The sequence below is a fragment of the Vidua chalybeata genome, chromosome 8 (assembly GCF_026979565.1).
Source record: "Vidua chalybeata isolate OUT-0048 chromosome 8, bVidCha1 merged haplotype, whole genome shotgun sequence".
Lineage (NCBI taxonomy): Eukaryota > Metazoa > Chordata > Aves > Passeriformes > Viduidae > Vidua > Vidua chalybeata.
The window spans coordinates 15,590,712-15,611,785 of record NC_071537.1 but is presented as its reverse complement, the minus strand read 5'-3'; the positions used below and the strand labels follow the sequence as shown (position 1 = coordinate 15,611,785).

Sequence of the window (21,074 nt, the reverse complement as noted above, 5' to 3'; positions counted from 1 at the left end):
CAGGGTCCAATTTTGCTCATTTTACTTATAAAGGGCACATCATCTATTATCTGATATGGACTCCACACCTATAAACCCAGTTACTCATTCAGCATTTAATAAGCCAGAAGCCTGGACTTTGCAGCTGGTGAGAGAGGGGATACAGGACAGTTCACATATCCATATACTTACAGCTCAAGCTTACCTCAAGAGGCATCAGTCTGATCAGTGTGGCAAAGCACTGAGTGGCCATAAAACGTACACTGTTAGTCTGATCACTCATCCTACCCAGAACTGGAACCACTAGAAGAACAATGTATGGGACAATACCAACATCCAGCTGCTCCATTACACCTGGAGTGGTTATTAAGGAAATAGTTTTTAACAGTTCAGCTTTGTCTGACAAATATACACCCAGAAGATTTCACACTCAGAGTCATTAATTAATTGTTGCACTCACATGAATGAGATTTCTAGTAACAAAGCAATACAGAAGCAGGGAAATCTGATCTACCCAATTATATTTAGCCAGCAAAGTGCATGGTTTGAAAAAGTGAATTACCTCCACCAAAACATCACTTGGTAGATAAAATAAGGGCAATGGAAATGAAAGTTTCTTCTGTTTCTTTCCGCAGCAGAAAAAAGAGCTTAGTATTTTATCTCATTCCTCCTCCCATTTTTTGCAGGCAACCGTTTTTGTTCACCCAAATGAAACAACAGCAAAGGAGTTTCTGCATTTTTGAATACCCAAGTAAGGATACATGCAAGTGCTTCAATTGCACCCTCTTGTTTGGTGTTGTCATCTATTGCTCCCAGCCACGGTAGAACTTTCTCTAGAAAGATATTCATTGTTTCCATGGTTGCTATTTTGCTCATAACACCCACACAACGGGAAGCCATGTGTCTCACAGCAGTGCTGGGATGTTGAAGGCACATGTAAAGATGCGGCAAATGCTGTATTAACTGAATAAAAGAAAAAGGTGTGGGATTAAAGGTTACTATGAATTATAAAAACATAAGTGATCTTTTTCTGAACTACGGAGTCTTTTAAAGTAATTTAAGAATGCTTAAAATGATATAATTGTTTGCAGCTAGTTTGCAAGATATGATTAAAACTAAAAAGTTATTTCAGAAGAAAAAGGCAATTTGAACTTTGAATGTGTATTACTCCCCAATACAGATAAAATTCAGAGTAACAAAATATTCAGTATTTCAGTCAGAATCAAAATTAATGAAGCCCTTAATTAGCAAGGAAGTGTTTCACACCAAAAATATAGTACTAAATACCCAGAACTTTTTATTAAAGAGAAAAGAATTATTTCTTAAATACCAATACACAGATTTAAGAATTCCTTCCAGCTAGCAAATTTGTCCTAGACTCATTCCCTTTGTGTTTAGGCAGATTAATTACTCATGTTGGGAATCTCAATAATTCTGTGTGACAAAGAGGACACCCAGAAGGAAATCTGCTTCTCCCCAGCAGGGTATACATCTATGTCTTTGGTGTGTGCATGAGTCTTCCTTTTAATCAGTGCAGATACACTTTTGCATCAGATACCTAAACAGATGGTCAGGTTTCTCCTAGTGTGAAAGTCCCTAAATATTAGCTTTGATGAACCAAGTTCAGCCTCTTTGACTTTCTACAATTTTTCTTTTAAACTGCATACAGTATTAGCATCACCAAAACAATCTACACAATAGCTACATACCACATTTATGTGTATATATATAAAATGCATGTACTAAAAAAGTCTTTCAGTCAGCCACACAGTTCTGCATAATCATATTTTTATCTGTACTTTCATAACAAACAGAAGGCATCATATTACCAGTCTGTTCTCCAGGTTTAGGAAATAGAGTTAGAATAAAGCAGAGCAGAGATGGTGATTCCAATGTATCACAACAACATAAATATTATCATAATTCAAACACTGGACACGATCTCAATTAGGATCTCATCGAAAAAAGGGTAGGCCAAGGATAAACTTTTAGGTAGCTGTTTGCTTTTGTGGTTTATTCTATGACCTGCATAAATGACAGAATTTAACATCCTACAGAACACAGGGGAAAGAACAGGTTTAAAATGACACATCTTGACTGCTGGAAGCTATGCCTTCAGTTTATCAAGACTAGGACGAAGGACTTGGAGAACAGGCAGGCTAGTGAGTGACTAAAACCCCATTTGAGCAAAATCAGAAAAGCATCTAAAAAAGAAAAATAAAGATTAAAACCACTAGCAATAAAGAGACTAAGTGTTTCATGCAAAAGTTGATTACCAGAGGATGTAGCTGAGTGTCCATCGAAGCTGCTGTTGTTTCAAAAACCTGCAAGGAATTCACCAGCTCCTGGGCAGGAGCATCTCCTTTCTCCAGCAATGCCTTTCGGTCTGGTAAAAACAGGAAAGGTGCTCAGTTTAAGACTGACATACTGACTCCAGCCTGCCAACCCCTCCCAGCTTAAAGCAGAAATGTAATTACCAAAATTATTTATATGAATGTTGTTCCTTAATGAACCGACCATAGCATCCCAGAGATGTGGCAATCCTGTTGCCATTTCAGCACCAAAATGTTTAGCTATAGTAGATAAGGCAAATTCAGCTCCTCTTCTCTGTACAACATAGGGTTTCTGAGCCTAGAATTAAACAATTCAACAAAGTAGCAAAGTGAGAGAAATTTAATAACAGTTATTGTAATGGGTGACCTCTCATTACATAAGCATTCAATTCTGATTGTGTTTATACCTACCTACAACACATTCACCAACAGATTTTTTCCCAAGTTAATTCCTCTATTCTTTATACACATGTGAAAAACCAAAAATCTATGATAGCCAATTATTTAAAGTCTATAAATTTGAGATTTGGCCTTTGCTGATACCGGTCCATTTCAACAAGATGTTTCCAAGTGGTTCTGGTTCCAGAACCTCAGATGTGGCCAACACACTGATACCAAGAACAGTATTACACTAGAAAACTTACAATACTTGATTTGTTATTCATCCCCCTCTCTTGCTCCCACCCTCTATGGCAAGCAGAATTAATAAAAAACACTAATAATTAAGAACAAAATCCACAACACTGCTTAGGAGTTCACAGTCCTGCCTAGAATCTTATTAAAACATGCTGAAGTTTGAAATTAATAAAAGGGAAGAGTTTAGGACATCAAGTATGGAAGTCACACAGACATGCTGTTTTACACAATCATATTTCAATTGCTAGTTTTAGTGCTTCAGAGGCATCCACCAGGCACTGAGATGGACCAACACTAACACAGTTCGTGTCCTCTTGTGTTTGTTCCACCCATTGTGGAAATCCATCTGCATGAACTTATATTGATATTCATATTCTATAGTAAATACAACATTTCAGGAGTTATTAATGTTCTTAATGTCATTTAAAACATCAAACATAAGCTGCTTGCATCACAAAACTTCCTGTTTTGTGATGCAAAACCCCTGCTATCCCTACTACAATGGTATCAACTCCAGTGAATTCAAAGTAATGGAAAGAGGGTGGATGTGAGGTTGCAAATTCAAGCTTTTGAAATGTACCTCATCAAGTTCTGTAGGAATGCTTCCACTGCTGCCTGTGGGGAGATCTGCAATAGGGGCTTTTGGAGCTTTTGGAGTAGGACCTCGCCGACTCGTGATGGCAAAAGCAGCTTTCTGATGTCTATACAGTGTAATTATTCCCCTGTGCTTAGTAACTGTGTGCTGCATCCCATCTTTATCAGAGTTGGGCCCTAAAAGAAAAGGGAGAACAGCTGACAACAATTAAAGCTGCAGTTTAACACATAGGGGGAAGTGAGAGCTACCTACAAGTCATCTGCTGAATGTGCTTTAAAAAACCCATAATTTTTTCCACCCTTGAGGAAGATGGAGCTTCAATACAAAGAGCTACTGTGCTAGGACCACATTACAGACTCTGAGAAGTTAAGTGTACAAACTGCCAGAAATTATAATTCAGGAAGAAGCACAGGTAACACATATGTTATCTTGAACACATTATGTTCTAAAGTTCCAACCAATTTAGGTTCTGTGTCCTTTAAAACAGTTCAATACTTCTGTCACAATGCAATAAAAGATGCCATCAGTATCTTTGCATTTGTTGATGTTTCCATTTATACTAGAGAGCTTCATTTTCAATCAGATATTAATGTTATTCTACTCAGAGATAAAGGAGGACATTCATTAATAAAGAGCAGAATGTACAATAGTCAAACCTTAAAGGAGGTTAGAATATTTGAGAACATTAAGATCTTAATTGGGTTAATCTGGGTTGTTCATTCAATCCATACATTTTCAATAATGAACAGCCATTTTAAAAAATCCATGACCATTGCATGCATAGGATTATTTTATTAATTTTGAACACTGTCCTCATCTTTTTATCTTCTGATTAGCCTATGGAATGTAACAAAAGTCGCACATTTTTGACAGGCTGCTTTAATTTCCATTTTTACTCAATAACATCTGTAAGTGAAATGTGATCAGAACTAGATATTAACCAAACAAGAGTCAATACCTGGAAATTGGAATGAAAATATTTAACAGATATATATATATACAGATATATAGATATAAAACAATACACATTAGTTGCACGCAGTTTAAAATATTTAAATGAAATCATTATTAAGAAATACTCAGATGCTGGCATTTTAAAAACCAGTGAAAACAAGCCTCATCCAAATACATTTCAACAGCTCAGAAATAAGCACAGACATATTAAGAATCCTGGCAGTCTTAGATGTCATACCTTTTGAGTTTTCATGGCTACTCTGAGGCTGTGCAGGACACGCTGCCAGTGGGGTAAGATGTGGATCCACACACAAGGAGTTGCAGAGATTTTTTATAATCTTTGAGTTGGGACAAGGAGACCTTGTGGTACACTGCTGAAGTAACTTTGCTATACATGAAGCCACATAGTTTTGTATGAGTGTATTCTCTTCTTTTTTGATAGCTTCCATTAAGGGTTTTATAACAGGATTAAGTTTTTCTGGAAGTTGCTGCAAGTTCACAACTGCACACGCAGCAAAGGTATGGACTCGCAGATGCAACACTTGCCATTCTTGATTTGTTTCTGTAACAGTCATTTGAACTTGTTGCCTTTTACTGTCCAACTGTTGCAGAACTTTAGGATTCAAAGTAAAGGATGATGTCACCTCATTGAAAACAGAAGTAACCTAAGAGAAAGGAAAAAAAGGAATTACAAATCTGTTTCATTGACTATAAAAGAGGATATCCTCATGGCACAACATGAGTCACTTGACCATATATCACTGTCTCCATTTTCCCAGTAAATAACAAGAAATGCTCCAAAATCTATTTCTGGGAATCCTGAACTACAGATCAAAGAGAAAATCAGGTGTATCATAAACATTTAAAGTCTAGATTCCCAAAGCTACAAGAGCAGTTTATGTACTCCAGAAAATTTAGGTTGTCCCATATCTGCCAGTTCTACCCAGATATTCTGGAAATATGTAGGCATGTGACAGATTAGCAAAGAATATTAATACAATAATCCAGAAAGATTGTGCAAGGTCCTGTGCACAAACAAATCAGTTTCTCAGCCGATTTTCTTTTGAGGAAAGAGACTAGGATAAAAATCTAAGAAAAAAGCACAACAAAGTAGAGTTGCAGAACCTTCCATATCCTTCCCACTCACAAATAGTTGACTATTTTTGCTTAAATCTTGCACGGGAAAAAGACTAAAAGTAGATTAAAAGGACAAGGGCAAGGGGGAAGAAGGTCTAGAATTTACACAGTCTATTTACAAGTCTTCTGACAAAGGTTTTGAAGCCTGCTTTGTTTTCTTGCATGTACATTTCAATAGTAAATCCACAATTGGGATCAGAACACTCAGTTTCGTTCTCCCATTAAGTATGTACCTTGCATTGCGCTTGATTTTTGTCAGACTGTAAACACACCTCAGGGGAAACAGTAAGAATCTTTACACATTCTTTTCGTAAGATATGCAAAGGTCACCACATTATTTCTGCAAGTTACTGTCTATGAAATAATTATGCTGAAGGTGTATTTCAAGGCAAGAACGGATTTGGAGGAAATGCAGGCATGCCTCTACTTACCAGCTCATTAGCTTGATCTATTGTAAATACACTGCAGTTTACTCTGTTTCCAATGTCAATGTGTGAATCAGCTAGCAATGAGATGAGTTGTTTACATTCGTTTTGCATTCGTGTAAAAGGAACAGCAATTTCATCATAATAGAGATGCTCAGAAAGGACTCCAAGTAAACGAGGTTGAACACAAATAGCCACAGTTGTACACTCCTGTAACAGAAAAACACAATTTACATTTCTGAATAATCACTATTTCTTTTGTTCAGTCTTGGGCAGCTCAATCTAGCTATAAAAATCCAGTTTCTAGAGGGACTATTAACATTCATAACCCAGAATATTAAAGCTAAAGGATTAGGAACAAAAAGTCTGCCACTAGAGATGATAGCAAGTAGATAAAAGACAGTCATCTTAAAAGGAATCACTGGCCTTCGATAAAGGCATCTTGAGAATAGATTTATTTGTAGAAAAAATGTGAGCATATTTACCGATTCATAGTTCTGACAGCTAGCATTTATCTACTGAGTCCTGTATTCCTCTACTGTCTAACGATCAAGATTTTGGTATTTAGATGTATAAACACCATTTTAGCTTACCTACTGAAATCTTATTTCAAGCTAAGTACCACACAACAAGCATTGGATTGAGATAGTAAGTAAAAGATATTTTTGCTGCAGAAACATCCTACCTTTTGCAAGGCTGCCCACTCACAGATTACTAACGCAACACTAATCCTCTGCAAGGCAGATTTCGAATTCAAGTGGAAGAGCAGTAGCTGAGCTAATGATTCAGCTGGCTTTATTTCTTGAGTAACAGTATTTACACCTGGGTCACAAATGCAGCAACAAAGTGCTCCCAGCAACCTAAAAGATAAAAAAGAACAGTCACTTCAATGTTATAATTACTCTGCAATCAATGATTCAAAATGATGATGTGAAAATGGTAATTAGATTTTGGCAAAAACACTATGTATTATGAAAAAAATACATTGCTTTTAAGTATTTTTTCATATTTCCAGTAAACTGACTTTGCTGCCATCATCCGAGCACGCATGACAACGTAATCCCTGGTTGCTGGATCTTCTGCAATGCTGTCTGCCCCAGCAATATATTCCTGAATCACTTCCTTATTCTGGCTTTGACCTTGACGCAGTTTAGCACCTGCTTTTTCCTGTGAAATAAAGGAAAGGTTGAAAGTGTGTTTGCAATGAAAAGATGAATTCATATTCCATAACAATACAAATAAATCACTGCACCATGAAAAAGTTGGACTAAGAACACTTCTTGTGTACCAGATTTCTTCAAGCAGTCAATACTTGTAAATCATCTCTCAACTAACAGCATTCTGTAGTCCAATTAAATGTATGCTACATTCCTTCATTATAGTATTAAGCTTAATACTTGACATACAGCTGATAAACACACAGGGGAAAAAGTAAACTCTCTCAGCATCTTTTCAGAAATAACACAATGCTTTTGGATTTAACTCAGTCCTGCAAACAGATGGCTTTAGAGCCATGTAAATAAAGACTTTATAAAGCATCCACATAGAGAACTTAATTCTTCATGGATAAACTGACAAGAACTCTTTTGCTCTGAGTTGAGGTTTGTAAGACAGTTTACATTCAGAACTGTAGAAAGGCACCACCACGCCCCTCTAGCATCCTTAGAACATAGGATTATAAACTTATAAACATAGTTTATATAAAGCTAAGCAATTTCCTGCTTTCTTCAGAACAGTCAGTGAGACCACATTTCACTTACTTTGGACCTGGTTTTTACTTCTAGCAACATGTTTAAGTCAATGGGCAAATGAGACGGCTGCATCATTAAGCAGAGCCAGGCTCCCATCCATGGACAAGCAGCTGCAACAACATACTGTACAGATGCCTTGTTTAACAGTTCCAGCCACACCTTGGGAAAGAATCACAGTAGAAATCATGACAAATTTGTATCTGGTCTACATAAGATCATACACATGCTGAGAAACTGCAGGAACACTCATTTGCTCTACAGTAAAGCATCACACAGAGCAATTGCAAAGTATTTAACATTAGCACACTATTCTTCATCTGCACAAATGCACAGAGGATTTGAAAGAGCGGGATACACAAGCACTATATCCAGGAGTAAGTCATGCAAATACCTTGTGAATAAGATCCAGAATTTCTTGGTTGCTTTCTAAGATACAAAACTGAAATATGTGCCTCAACATGTCTTGCAGAATTGGAGTCAGCCATGTTGAAGAACTCTGAAACAAGGATATCATATGACCAAGTATATTCCAATGTGCATCACAGTAAGACATTGATAACTAATTCTTACCTGGTCTTGGGTAGACAACAGTGTGAATAATGTTTCCAGTGCTGCTTTTCGCACAGAAGATATTGTGTGATGCAAGAACGGCCACACACGTGGGACCAAAACTGTCAGGGATTGCTGAATACTACAGGAGAGGGACAGGTAGAGGCAGTGTCAGGAATAAAAACATACATACACACAGAGCTAAGTTAATTTTGTTTATTCTCATTTTATCCAAAAGAAAGCTTTAAAAAAAGTAAGTATTGCATATACTTGGGGATTTTAAGTGAAGGACTAAATTACTACAGCTTAGACATTTAAAATAGTTTGAGCTGGTATCTTTTTCAGGAAAATACTGGTTTGGGTTTTTAAAACTGGTATAGAGAACTAGTCAATTCAAGCATGTATTTTTACCAGGTTTTTTCCCCAGATTATACTTTAGGCTTTGTTCAACTGTTTAGAAAAAAGAAGGGGCTGTTTCTGTTCTGAAGTTACTGTTGAGCATTTATGACTTTACCAATAATATAAAACAGTCTTGCATCCTTTTTGCATGAACTGGCATATCAACGGATGCAACGGGCATACCAGCTGATGCAAGTAGTACATGCTGAATTAAAGACTGCATTAGTAAAAAAACTTCATTCTTTATTTTAGATTTGGGCAACCACCAGCTTCAGCAGTGCTAATCATATAGGATGAGAAAAGGTAGATGCTGTACACATTTAAGTGCAGATACTGTGAGTTTACAGTTTACACACAGTTCATGTGCACTATGAAAAATTTAACATACTAAGATGCAGTTCCTTTAATTTGTCAGAGTCTCAAAGAGATAGCAACCAGGTAGTGTCATCAACCAGTCACAGAATTACTGGTTGTACTATCGATGTGAATTTATGTTTGTAGCTTATTTCAGAACTGTTCCAATAGCAAGGTTCTACAGGCTCATGAATGTGTTTTAATGTACACAATTTGGTCTTGTTTGGAGTTTGTCTGTTCCTTGTTCACAAACAAGATGTTTGTGGGCAGGACCACCATGTGAATGGAGCAAATATCCTTTACTAAAACACCCAAGATATATGGACAGAGACAGAAGGGGGGGGGAAAAGTCACATATAAACCATGCCTAGTACACTTCTTAATTCCTTTGTTGCATTTTACTATCATAATCAAAAGAAGCACTGTCATAACCTTTACTTCATGGAAAAACCAGAATAGAAATAAAAGACCAAGTTAAATTAATCATCTCCTTGGTACGTAATATAAAAGAAACAGGTAATTCCAATTTGACAGCAAGTGGACACTCAGACCTGTAATCCTGAAGCAAAACTAATTGAAAAGTTACCTGCATTTGCGGACCTGAGGGTACGTCAGAAGGGATGAAAGAAGGATCATGATACTGTTTGTGGAAGCTGTCAGGTCATCCAACTCCAGAAGTGCATCCCACAAGGTATTAAGAATAAAAGGCACCTAACACAAATAAGCAGAGAAGGTTTATCATTTAAAAAAAACCAACGAAACCAGTGCTGCCTCTAAGTATTATTTTCTTCACTTAGATCAAAAGTGAACTTAAAACAGTTCAGTCACCTTCTGAGATTGAAGTTGGACCAGGCTTTCCACTACTGGTACCAAAGATGCTGCAGCAACAGCTCGTACATCATCATCCAGATCTTGCAGACCTTCAATGATTGCAGGCAATACTTTAGGCAATAAAGTGTTGATCATGTCCTGCCAAAAAGATCAAAAGCATTTTTAAACCGAAAAAGCTTATAAAGATACAATCAACTAAGATGTACTCTGTGTGTGTGAATGAACCTACTTGTTTCAAAAGGATTGTACAAGTCCAACATTGTAATCTAAATATTTTAAGTTACCATTCATGAAATCATAGGTTATACATTTAATGAACTGTAAATCAGCTCAGTTTTGGTATAAACAAAGCTCAGTGTCTGCAGAGTACCACCACAGATAGTCTAACCTTCTCTGCTCTTGTTACCTCACATATGAGTATCACCAAGACCAGGCAGGCATATCCTCTATTTCTAATGTTTTCTGCAAGCACAGCTTGCACTATATACTTGCAGTATGGCTATAAAAGTGCAGTCACACATCTCAACCCACAGGACTGCATTGCAAGCAAGCTTGCTTTATCACACCTAGCTACTATTCATCCACATCCTCTACTTTGAGCAGAGATTTTTGACCCAAAGTTCTCAACAAGTTGTCATGAGGGTTATTACCTGACGTACTGCCAAAGCATACTTTATTCCTAGGAGACCACCGTGTCTCACTTCCCACTGTTCCTGTGTGAGCAGCTTCAGGAGAACATCCACAGTTTTATGAACACCAGTTTCATTCATGTGTTTCAATACTACTCCCAAAGTCTGAGCACAAGTCTCACGTACTGGTGCCACTACCTAGGAAAAAGTAAACAATGAAACAGATACTTCTGTATGAACTTTGACTTAAAAAGAGTCAGATGACCAAACTGCTATACAAACAAGGTGAAGTTCATGTATCAGCTACCTTATAATAAGCATCTGTGACATGCAGTAGCACTAACTAAGGCACAGCCAAGCTGCCGCAGTGTTATCTCCTGCAGAAGCCTGCTGATCCACCTGTTCATGCAAAGGTAACAAACTTACTTCATCTGAAACAAAGTCTCCAAATCTGTCTAGTGCAAACACACAAAGAAGTCTAATAACCAAGTCTTCTAGCCACTCCTGATGCTGCTGAATCATCTGTAAGAAAAGAAAAGTTGAACACCTTGACTACATTTATTCATAAAGCATTCTGATATGTTTACTTTAGCTAAAATCTGTAAAAGACATGACCAACAAATGTTCACATTAACTCAACATAGTTCTCTTGCAGAGACAGTCCAGGCCAAGTAGTCAGCACTAGTTTAACTCACCTAGATTATTATAAACATCATAACCTGATGTTTTCTTCTCTAAAAACACAGTATCTTAATCAAAAGGCTAACGTCCTGCTTTCAGTTGGGACAATTATTTTTTTTCTCAGCAGCTGGTACAGTGCTGTGTTCTGGAGTCAGTGTAAGAATAATGGTGACACCACACTAACATTTTTGGTTGCTGCTACATTATGCTGACCTAAGTCAAAGATTTCTGAATGTCTCATGCTCTGCCAGTGAGGAGGTACACAAGAAGAGAGCAAGCATAGCTGGGATAGGTGACAAAAGGGACATTCCACACCACAGAATGTCATGCCTAGTATATAAACTGGGGAGGTATCCAGAAGGAGCTGAGTGGCACTAGGGGCCAGGCTGGGCATTGATCAGAGGGTGGTAAGCAATTAATATTGTGCAGCACTTGTTTTTCTCGGATTTTAATTCTCTCTCTCCTTTTCATTACTGTTACTACAATTAGTACTATTACTACAATATTTTACTTTGTTTCAATTATGAAACTGTTACTTTCTCAACCCACGAATTTTACTTCTTTCCTGATGGTGCCCTAACCCTCCTCATACCACCAAAGGAGGGAATGAGAAAGAGACTGTGTGATGCTTCCTTGCCTGTTGGAGCTAAAACACAACAGCTTGAGAGCATCTTGTAAGGTGGAAATTTTATTCCTACACAGCACAAAGTAAAGTCATTCAGATAATCTATACTGAAACAGCAACGCATCCTAGGCAAATTAATTAATATGCTGGAAGCATATTTACAAGTAAAGAAACTCTAAAGCAGTACTTCACTGTGGGAGACCGAGTGAAATGAACTTTCTTTTCAGTCCCATCTCCTCCAGATTTAGCAAAGCTCATCTTGAAGTTCTGGCCTCTGCTAGAGATCAATAAATCTAACTTTCTGTCTCAGAGCAGAAGTCCCATAAAAACAACTGCTCAGGCATCATCCTTCTTATCTCCACTATGTGCCTACTAGGTCACCACTTCCCTTGAGAACTACCCTTTTAATGAACAAAACTCAAAGCATATTCTGGATTTCATATTCCTATACATGCCAAAGAAGTATACCCAGCATAGGGCATACACAGCAAGCTTTGAAGCTAGCTAGAGTACACACATTTTCCATAAGTAATTAAGAAATGGTTTAAAGTATTTTATGATTGCAGATTGTGTTATTATTACCCACCCAGCCATCTCCATGGAACAAATACTACTCTACAGGGAAGCAAAGAGACAGAGAAGTTTTTGCTTTCCCTATTTACAAAGTCTGCTGAAGTACAGTGATTTACATCTCATTCTTCAACTAAGCCACAAGCTCTTCCAGCTGCATCTTCAGCAAGCAAGTCAGTAGGAATCCGGATGAAATTTCACTATTAGTAAACCAGCTATTACTGTCAGGATATTTTTAAAAATTTGTTCTCCTTTTAAGAAGACCATTTAAATTTCTTTTCTCATAATAAAGAGAGCAGGTTGATAGAGTCCTCTTACTATTTAAGCAAGTTAGATGGTCTGAGACACTATCAGAGTAACACAATCAACTTGTCAATTTTCTTCCAGTATAGTCTTACCAGGACTTGAAAACAGTATATTCTAATATGGAAGCTAATGTTTAATAACTTAATACACAACCAACACATCAATGGCTAATTATACAGTAGTACTGGGCTCTGCATAGGCCTTTTAAAAACAGTGTTTTGTCAGTGCATACAGTGATGTCATCCAGATGATTCTGAGCAGAAAAGTCTTTATATTCTCCCACATTACACACCTATTGCAAAGTATTTTAAGAAGTCTATTTTCTAAACTTAATTTAAAAAAATTAAGCCTACATGACTGGAAACTTACCTCCTCTAAAGAGCTATCTCCCATTTTACCACCACTTTTACCGTGAGCTTTAAGTATCTCTCTCAGTCCAGTACCCGCACCATGTCGAACCTAAACAAGTGAAATAAAAGTCAGTTTTAAAATACTAAGGAACAGAAGACAAAACCCATGTTGGAAAATTGAAATAATGCTACTGTATTCTTAATAGAGATGTTTCAAGAGCTGCAGAACTAGCACTACTTAGACTTATGGGAATTATTAGACCAAATCACATATTAAAATATTCACCTGTCCAAGAATCAACCTCCTTCTCCCCAAGTATTTGCCAGCTCATGAACAGAAGCAATTAAGAACTGCTTCTATTTTCTAACATGTTGTGATATTTGCAGCAATGTAGCCAACATTCATTTACTTTTATCTCACTATGCTATATGGCACTAGGTGTCAAAGAGAAGTTTGAAGATACTACTGTTTTTATTAAGTTTATAAGCTAAAGCAAATCCATATTATTACAGTTTCAAGCACTTCATTTTTAATATTTTCTAATACAGAGTTTGGATCCTCACTGAGTATTCTGGAGTCTGCAAAACAAATTTCTGGGAATTACTATTCTGCATAACTTACAAACCTGCCTTGCTTGACTGGGTTTTAGAGATAAGTGAAAAAGCAATATAAGAAAGCAAATTATAAGCACTTGCATGCTCTCACCAAACATGAACAGTTGAACACACAGGAAGAGTTCTGGAAATAACAGAAGACCAGTAGAAAGATGTGCTAAAGACATACCTGTTTCAGGTATTTTTGATACCTAACTGGACTAGTAATGGGCTTCTCAAGGAAAGCTCACTCAACAGATATGCAAAGTTGCAAAAGCAGAGTTTTGAACTGGGTTCTCACTGAGACGCTTTTACATAAGTTAGAAGAGAATTAACTCTTTTTTTTTAAGAACAGTTCATATACATGCTTGCTAGCTTGTTGCTAGCAGAAAATTGTTGCACTTCATTTCATGGCAGTAACAACTAGAACTGAGTACTTGGTAGCTCCTCCCTTCATCAGAGTATCTTTATGAAATGCAAACATATATGTCCCCTATGTACAGCTCAGTGCCTGCTGGTTAAAGCTATAAGCAAGCCAATAAAAAACAATCAGAGTCTAGTCTTAAAATCCTCATTGTTCATACATCAACAATTTATTTGGTCCAAGATGGCTCATGAGCTAGGTTTTACAAGTCAAAAGAAGGAGACTTTGCTAGTTAATGTCTTAGCTTCTGCAAACACAAACCAGCAAGACACAAATGTATAAAGGCAATACCAGTAGTAGGATTCATCCTGCCTGACTTCAGCTGCCTGTAAGCATGGCAAGCAGTCTGAAGTAGACACCCAGATAACCTCTAGACATAGGAAGATGCTGCCAGAGAGCCACTTTAAACATACATTTTGAGGCAGGTTAGCCTGTTTTTCACCCAGAACATACTGTAATAATGGTTGTGTATTGATCTACTTCCCCTATTAAGACATATGTGCCTTATATCAAATGTACTAAAAAAGCCGTGAGAACATCTACATATCAGAAGACAAGTGGACCTGGCCTTCAATTGCAAACAGTCTGCTTTCAAATAAGGTGAGACTTTTTAGCTCAGATGCAGTGATGTGCCACACAAATATAATGATTCTTTATCTGGGACCAAAATAATTGTGCTGGCTGCATATGCTCTATCTCTGTTTCCAAGTTTGAGAGAAAGTTGGCTCTGCCCATACTGACATCACCAAGACTGTGCTACAGATACACATAAGGATGCTAGAGTTGCTGTTAATATCTAACCCTTCACAAGATCAACTTAAGAAAATAAAGTTAGTTGACAACAGTTATTTCTACCTTCTGTGCAAGGAAGTTAGACCATTATGAGCTACTTCCTATTTTTACCTGAAATTTCTACCAAAGTTTGTGGAAAATTGTATAAGGACTGAATAAAAAGATGAGTAAAACCACTTTGAATCTTGAAAATAAATGGTCTAAGCAACCAAACATATAGCTTTTGTAGTTACTAAAGGATTGATTCCCCTTCCTTTTCTACTAGCATAGCATTAGACAAACATGTCACTGTTGCCAGCAACAGATTCACATAATATTCCTCAAAGTCTCGATAAATCCAAGTTTAATTGCTTATTCTTTTTAACCATAGATTGATGTGATATTATTTCGCTTGAATTTCAACACTCCCATAATTCTCATTTAAATAATGACTGCTTTTCATATCTTTCTCACTCTCCACAGTATACATTACACATGTTTTCTATTCCCCTTTAAATGAATCTAAAAACCACTTAAGTTTGCTAGAAGCAAATTTGTCTTGGCTATGTAATCTGTATGCACAAATGATTTAAGTTTTGATATCTGGCAAAATTCTCTTAAGTTCTACACATAAAATGTTTGCATTTCTGTTGAAGCCCTTTTTAAAAAACTTTTAGCTCCACCTTAAATAGTTCACGTGTCTTACCTCCCAAGAAGGGTTAAAGAGATCATTGCACACCTCTTCACAAAAGCTTTCCAGAGGCCATTCATTTGCCTAAATCCATAAAAAATTATTAGGTATGAGATTAAAAAAGAAAGGAACCATGAACATTTCTTATATTGTTGTCTTTGCATACTTAAATGGCATACAAAAAACTCCAAAAGCTTAAGTACTTTTCGTTACTGGACAGAATTGAAAAAACAATCTTCTTCCCCAGCTCAGAAACTTCACTGATTAGCACTGGATCTCTTAAGAAGTTTATGAAGTTTCTGTTAACAGTGTAACCTCTTCTCTATGGGAATTAATTTTGATGCTCTGGAATTCACCTCTCCTTTAGAAATCATGCTAAAGAAGAAAATTAAGCAGTTTCTTATTCTATCCAGTGACCCTTTAATTTTATGAACTTTGCCTTTAAAGAACATAACATGTAAGGCTCAGTTTGAAAATACACTACATAACAAAATTAGGTCAATGAATCCAGCAATAAACAGCACCCTTTTCCAAACACATTCCACTTTATGAAAACCAAAGCATATCCACTATCCCAAAATTTTCTACACGGAAATTGACATGGCTGTGGAAAGGAATTTTTACTACAATTAGTAAGTTCACATCATCACATATAGAGAGCAATTGAAAGACAACTACAGGCTGAATAGCTGCTGGTTTTAGCTATCATTAATATTTCAGATTAGTTTTCCAACCATTTTTATGCAAATAAAAATTTAATTACTGAACTATGTCTGGAAAACTATCTTTGTAGGACACAGATTTATCTAGATAAAGTCTTCTCAAATAAACTTCTATGTGTAATTTATACTCTGGTTTAACATTTCTTAATTTTTAGCTTTTCAGTCTATTGAAACAAATGCAGTTTTTTCCAAGACTAAGGTAATTGTTTTAATCTTCAACAATTAAAGATAGAACTTAATTTAGAATTAAGCCTAATTAAAGTACAGCAAAGATTAAATAAAGATTAAATAAGCATTTAGATCAAATTATTTGTGGCTCGCTGTAATCCTACCATGTAAGTGTTTAGCACAGTTTTCCAGTTTAATACTCAGGTCTGACACCTGTAGCCACCTACTCATGTTAATTTGGGTCACAAATTGCTACCAAAGGATTAAATGTGTTTTCTTCCTCAATGCTGTAACACAGTTAAGAAGCTCACTTGCTTCATTATGTATAAAAGTAAGCTGACCATGACATTCTTCATTCCACTTCCCTGAATGCTAAATGGACTAAAGAATTTGGGCACGTGAAGGAACTTTGTTTCAAATTACTCCGCTAAAAACAGAATGATCACTCCTGGTAACAGCAGAACAATATACCATACCTCTTCCTGAGCATTTTCTACCAGTGTTTTGGAGTCTGTGGCTGGCTGGTTGATGACAACATTTGCAACTTTTCTTCTTTTTTCTTCTGGTTCCCCATCAGTGCTATCATTGCTGAGAAGGAGCAAGTACATGTTTATGAACTCAAGGTATGCTTTAAGGGAAGTAATTACAATTGAAGTCTTCAGATACAATAAAGTATGGCATGACTACAAAACAAAGAGGTTTAACACTGAAATATGTCAGTTAGCTGAATTTACATGTAAAAACAAAAAATGCAGTGAGGAGACAGCAGAATGCTGGCCCAAATTCACAATCCATCTCAGATTTATCCAAGAAACCCAGCAATTCCTAAATAAGATCAAGAATTTTGTTCATCACTCATGAACACAGTAGATACAATAATATGCCACTATAAACTGCAGTGAAGAACACAGCACACATCAGAAAATTGTATCCTAAATTTTCAGTTGTTCATCTTCTTAAAATCCCCTGTTTTCATGCTTTATTCTCAAGCCGTATTTAATAAGAGGGACAAACCACACATTTCAGCTGTAGCATCCCATTATGTCAAGATGCCTCTGAAGCTGGGTCCTCAACAAAGCTCTCCTGGGAACAAGCACTGCATGCAAACTTTCCACCATCAGCACAATTAGCACATAAGAGATTTAAGATGCAAAGACTGTAGGAAGTTTCTCAACAGATAAATCAAATCACAATCCCAGCTTAACAGAAATAAAAGGAAACCAGTTCACTATTATACCTCTTCTCATTAGTTTCCACTGCATCTCTGGATCTTTGCTTTGCAAATAGCTTAGCCATTCTTTTGGCTTTATTCTTTTGTCTACTGCTCATACCAGCTCGAAATTCTGAGTCAATTAACTCAGCAGCCTGAAGAGTCTGAAAGAAAAGTCATTCACTGTCAATTCTTATGATGGAAGTCCTGAAAAATTCTCAAACCCACAAGGCTCTCAACTTCCCCAACCCTTCATTTCAAACATTTCAACTGTTTGACATCAAATAATACCAAGAAGCAACTATGGGATGCAAGAACTCAGGAGGCCAAAGCACACCACATTAGATGCAAATCGTCTTATTTAAAATAGAAATATTATAGCCACAGAATCTCAAATAAAGCAAACCCACTGTATTATTCCTTGCAATCAAATAGCCCAAGGTTTTACCTACAGGTTGTTTGTTTACTAGTAAAACTGAAGAAGGAGAGTAGTCCAAATCTTCATCATTGAACAGATCCTCAGTATTCATTCCAATTGCAGCACCCATATCTAAGCCAAGTTTCTTTTGCAGCAGTTTCCTCTGTCGTGCTATCCTCTCTTTAGGATCAATTTCACCTTAAAAAGGGATTTTAAAAGAAGATGTGTCAGATTTCTAACCGGATATTTTACTGCTGACTTGCTCAATGTACACAACAAAGCCAAAATTTACAGGATTAAATTGTACTTGGCTAATACAATCTTCTAAAACAAATCACACTGATACCCAGGAAGACCTTTTCTGCTACAGTAACTACACAAGTACTTCAACTGTGATCAAGTAAGGTTCATTTTGGAAATTAACAGATGCCACCTCAAGAACGTGTGAAGTTTCAACACTAAGTATAGAACACCTAGACTTTGGGAGGACCTATATTTACATTAAAAATATAAGATTTTAGCACCCAAGTAGAATAAAATCTCCAAACAACCCAAATTTGTAGCTGGTAGGGCTGTCAGACTTCACTCTTTACATGCACAGTACAGAAACCAGTCAGGAGGAGTTTTTTTTTGTTGTTTTGCTTTCTTGGTGTTGTGGTGGGGTTGTTTAGTTTTGGTTTTTTTTTTTTTTTTTCCAATTACCAGCACAAACTCTTAAGTATATGACCAATATTGACACAATTCTGGGGTGCCCACCAGGTTGAGCAGTAACTAGTAGTTAATATTGTCTGTACCAGTAAGTTTTTTTTAAACTGCATTTTACTGACAAGCAAATACAAGCAACCTCCATTCCTGAAAAAATATTTTTCCTTTCTAACATCACCTCAGGAATAATTGTCAAAGACTGCTAATTCTAAAGATTAAGTTACATGATGTCCATTCATGTTGTCTACTTTCTTGAAAAGGGAAGTTGCTACAGAACACAGAAGAGAAAACAAGACTACATTTTCCCATGAGTTAAAAAAAGCAGCAACTAAGGATTTTTGTTTCATTTTCTTATTTTTTGATATTGTATTTTGTTTTTTCTTTTCATTCTTGAAGTTTTTTATGTGAAATCATGTGGCACTGGAATAAATATCAGGCTTCTATGAACTGAAGTGTTGGGTTTCATTAGATGAGGTAAAACTTGTACACCACTTTATTAATCTAGCTTAAAAGATGGCAAGCAATAAATTAACAACCAGCCTGAAAAGACAGGACACTGCTCAAGTTTCAGCAGCCACAAGTTCTGCTCCTTGCTGAGCTACTGATCTTCTGAGTACCCTGCACACAACCCATCACACACAGGGAACAAAGGAATCAGGGCTACACAGTCAGATTCTTATCACCAGCATCACTTAATTTGGTGCAGAAACTGGTAGATGTCCTGGAATTAAGAACAGGGAAGTACAGTAATAACAAAAAAAGAGCTTAGATTAAAATAATTCAGTTTGCCATTACACTGACAAACCAACTCCCAGCTAAAAAAATTACAGAAAAATGTTAGACAAGTCACTTGAAACAAAAAACATCACGCAGGCCCCGGTATTTGATCTTCCAACTTTGGCAGTCTTATCACATTATTTTTCATGCAATTTTTCTATACTTGAAGCCTTCAAGATTTTAAATAAGCCACATCCTGCTTCTGTATGTGGGAACACTGTTCAGGGGAAGAACAAGCAGTGATAGTGCCGGCCCCTTTTAAAAAAGTCTACAGAAATTTTTGATGTTTTTTCATGTTTCTACCCCTTCTTCCCCACTGTACAAACAGTAATACTGTTATGGCAAAAACCCAAACAAACAATACATCCCCCCTAAAAACCTGTGTTACTTGAGGAAGAAAATACAAACCATATGTTGAGGGATAGTTTCTGTCATTATTTCCTAACATTCTGAGAATCCATGGTTCATAGTGCTACTATAACAAACTCTTTCAAATCAGTATGTTTTCTTGTCTACAAGTAAAATATAGATACCTGATTTATCATCTTGGACTTCAAATTCTGCACCAGCAGATCCAAGAAGAGATGCACCATGTTTTAACAACCGACATATATCAAATCTGTCAAAACGCAACCGATCTGTTGAAGGTGAATCCTCATTAGGACTTTCTGAGCCTGGTTCTAGGTAGGAAAAAAAATATTAAGGACAACATGATGAAATTTTTGTTCAAAATTCTGACAGAAGATAAAAGGAAATGCAAGAAATAATATCTCTCCTCCAAAGAATCATCAGACATACAGCATTTTAATTCAAAGTATAAAAGCTCCATTTTCACAAAGACAAACTGAAATACGTCACTAAATGTACCTGAAGAAAAAAAAAAATGTTTTTCCCTTGATAAATTTAGCTTTTTAAAATCTTGGACACTGACCTATCACCAGGCCTTCTCTGTACACGTAGGGCCAGCTTACCATTTTGAACTGCACATGGCTCACAAATAGTATCACAAGCACACCAACACTGCTGCATATCCCTACCAGCCAAGCATCCAAAGTTGGGAAGCTGGAGAGTGTCTAAACAGGTGTGGGAGAAAGGGCTGCTGACACCCAGCTGTGAAATATTCCCAAACAGTACCTTTTCCTTAAACACACAACTATCTTTTCAATTTCATTAACAATCTGATAGGCAGATGTGCCAGAACTGGACAATGCATTTAAAAGCCTGCTGTACTCTAAAACTAACAGGTTACCCAGCTTCCATGTACAAAAGGCATGCTAGAAGTAATCCTTGAACTAGACAAGTGAAATGAACTTCTATCCTTGGTAAGACAGAGTATACAGTAGCAGAGTCCCTACCTGTGGTAGAAGGGGTAGAAACTAGATGATCTTTAAGGTTTTTTCCAATTCAAACTATTCTATGATTCTATAACTAAATTATTACATATATGGATAAATATTATTCACTGGGAGAGAGAATTGCTCTGGGAAAAA

General features: G+C 36.6%; 1 protein-coding gene across 2 annotated transcripts in view; it reads right to left on the bottom strand.

Moving 5' to 3' along the window:
* BTAF1 (B-TFIID TATA-box binding protein associated factor 1) overlaps nucleotides 1-21,074 on the bottom strand; it is a 43,440-nt gene that overhangs the window by 10,474 nt on the left and 11,892 nt on the right. The window contains exons 4-25 of one of the 2 annotated variants that reach the window (XM_053949536.1): nucleotides 20,118-20,264; nucleotides 18,137-18,300; nucleotides 17,712-17,848; nucleotides 16,951-17,062; nucleotides 15,600-15,668; nucleotides 13,124-13,213; nucleotides 10,999-11,094; nucleotides 10,594-10,770; nucleotides 9,941-10,081; nucleotides 9,699-9,823; nucleotides 8,381-8,501; nucleotides 8,202-8,306; nucleotides 7,820-7,969; nucleotides 7,084-7,226; nucleotides 6,745-6,919; nucleotides 6,066-6,269; nucleotides 4,736-5,162; nucleotides 3,529-3,740; nucleotides 2,457-2,610; nucleotides 2,256-2,365; nucleotides 741-942; nucleotides 185-333 (exon numbers count right to left, since the gene is read on the bottom strand). In XM_053949536.1, coding sequence (XP_053805511.1) covers nucleotides 185-333; nucleotides 741-942; nucleotides 2,256-2,365; nucleotides 2,457-2,610; nucleotides 3,529-3,740; nucleotides 4,736-5,162; nucleotides 6,066-6,269; nucleotides 6,745-6,919; nucleotides 7,084-7,226; nucleotides 7,820-7,969; nucleotides 8,202-8,306; nucleotides 8,381-8,501; nucleotides 9,699-9,823; nucleotides 9,941-10,081; nucleotides 10,594-10,770; nucleotides 10,999-11,094; nucleotides 13,124-13,213; nucleotides 15,600-15,668; nucleotides 16,951-17,062; nucleotides 17,712-17,848; nucleotides 18,137-18,300; nucleotides 20,118-20,264 — 3,410 coding nt within the window. The remainder of the gene's footprint in view (nucleotides 1-184; nucleotides 334-740; nucleotides 943-2,255; nucleotides 2,366-2,456; nucleotides 2,611-3,528; nucleotides 3,741-4,735; nucleotides 5,163-6,065; nucleotides 6,270-6,744; nucleotides 6,920-7,083; nucleotides 7,227-7,819; nucleotides 7,970-8,201; nucleotides 8,307-8,380; nucleotides 8,502-9,698; nucleotides 9,824-9,940; nucleotides 10,082-10,593; nucleotides 10,771-10,998; nucleotides 11,095-13,123; nucleotides 13,214-15,599; nucleotides 15,669-16,950; nucleotides 17,063-17,711; nucleotides 17,849-18,136; nucleotides 18,301-20,117; nucleotides 20,265-21,074) is intronic. The other variant, XM_053949535.1, reaches the window with a different exon arrangement.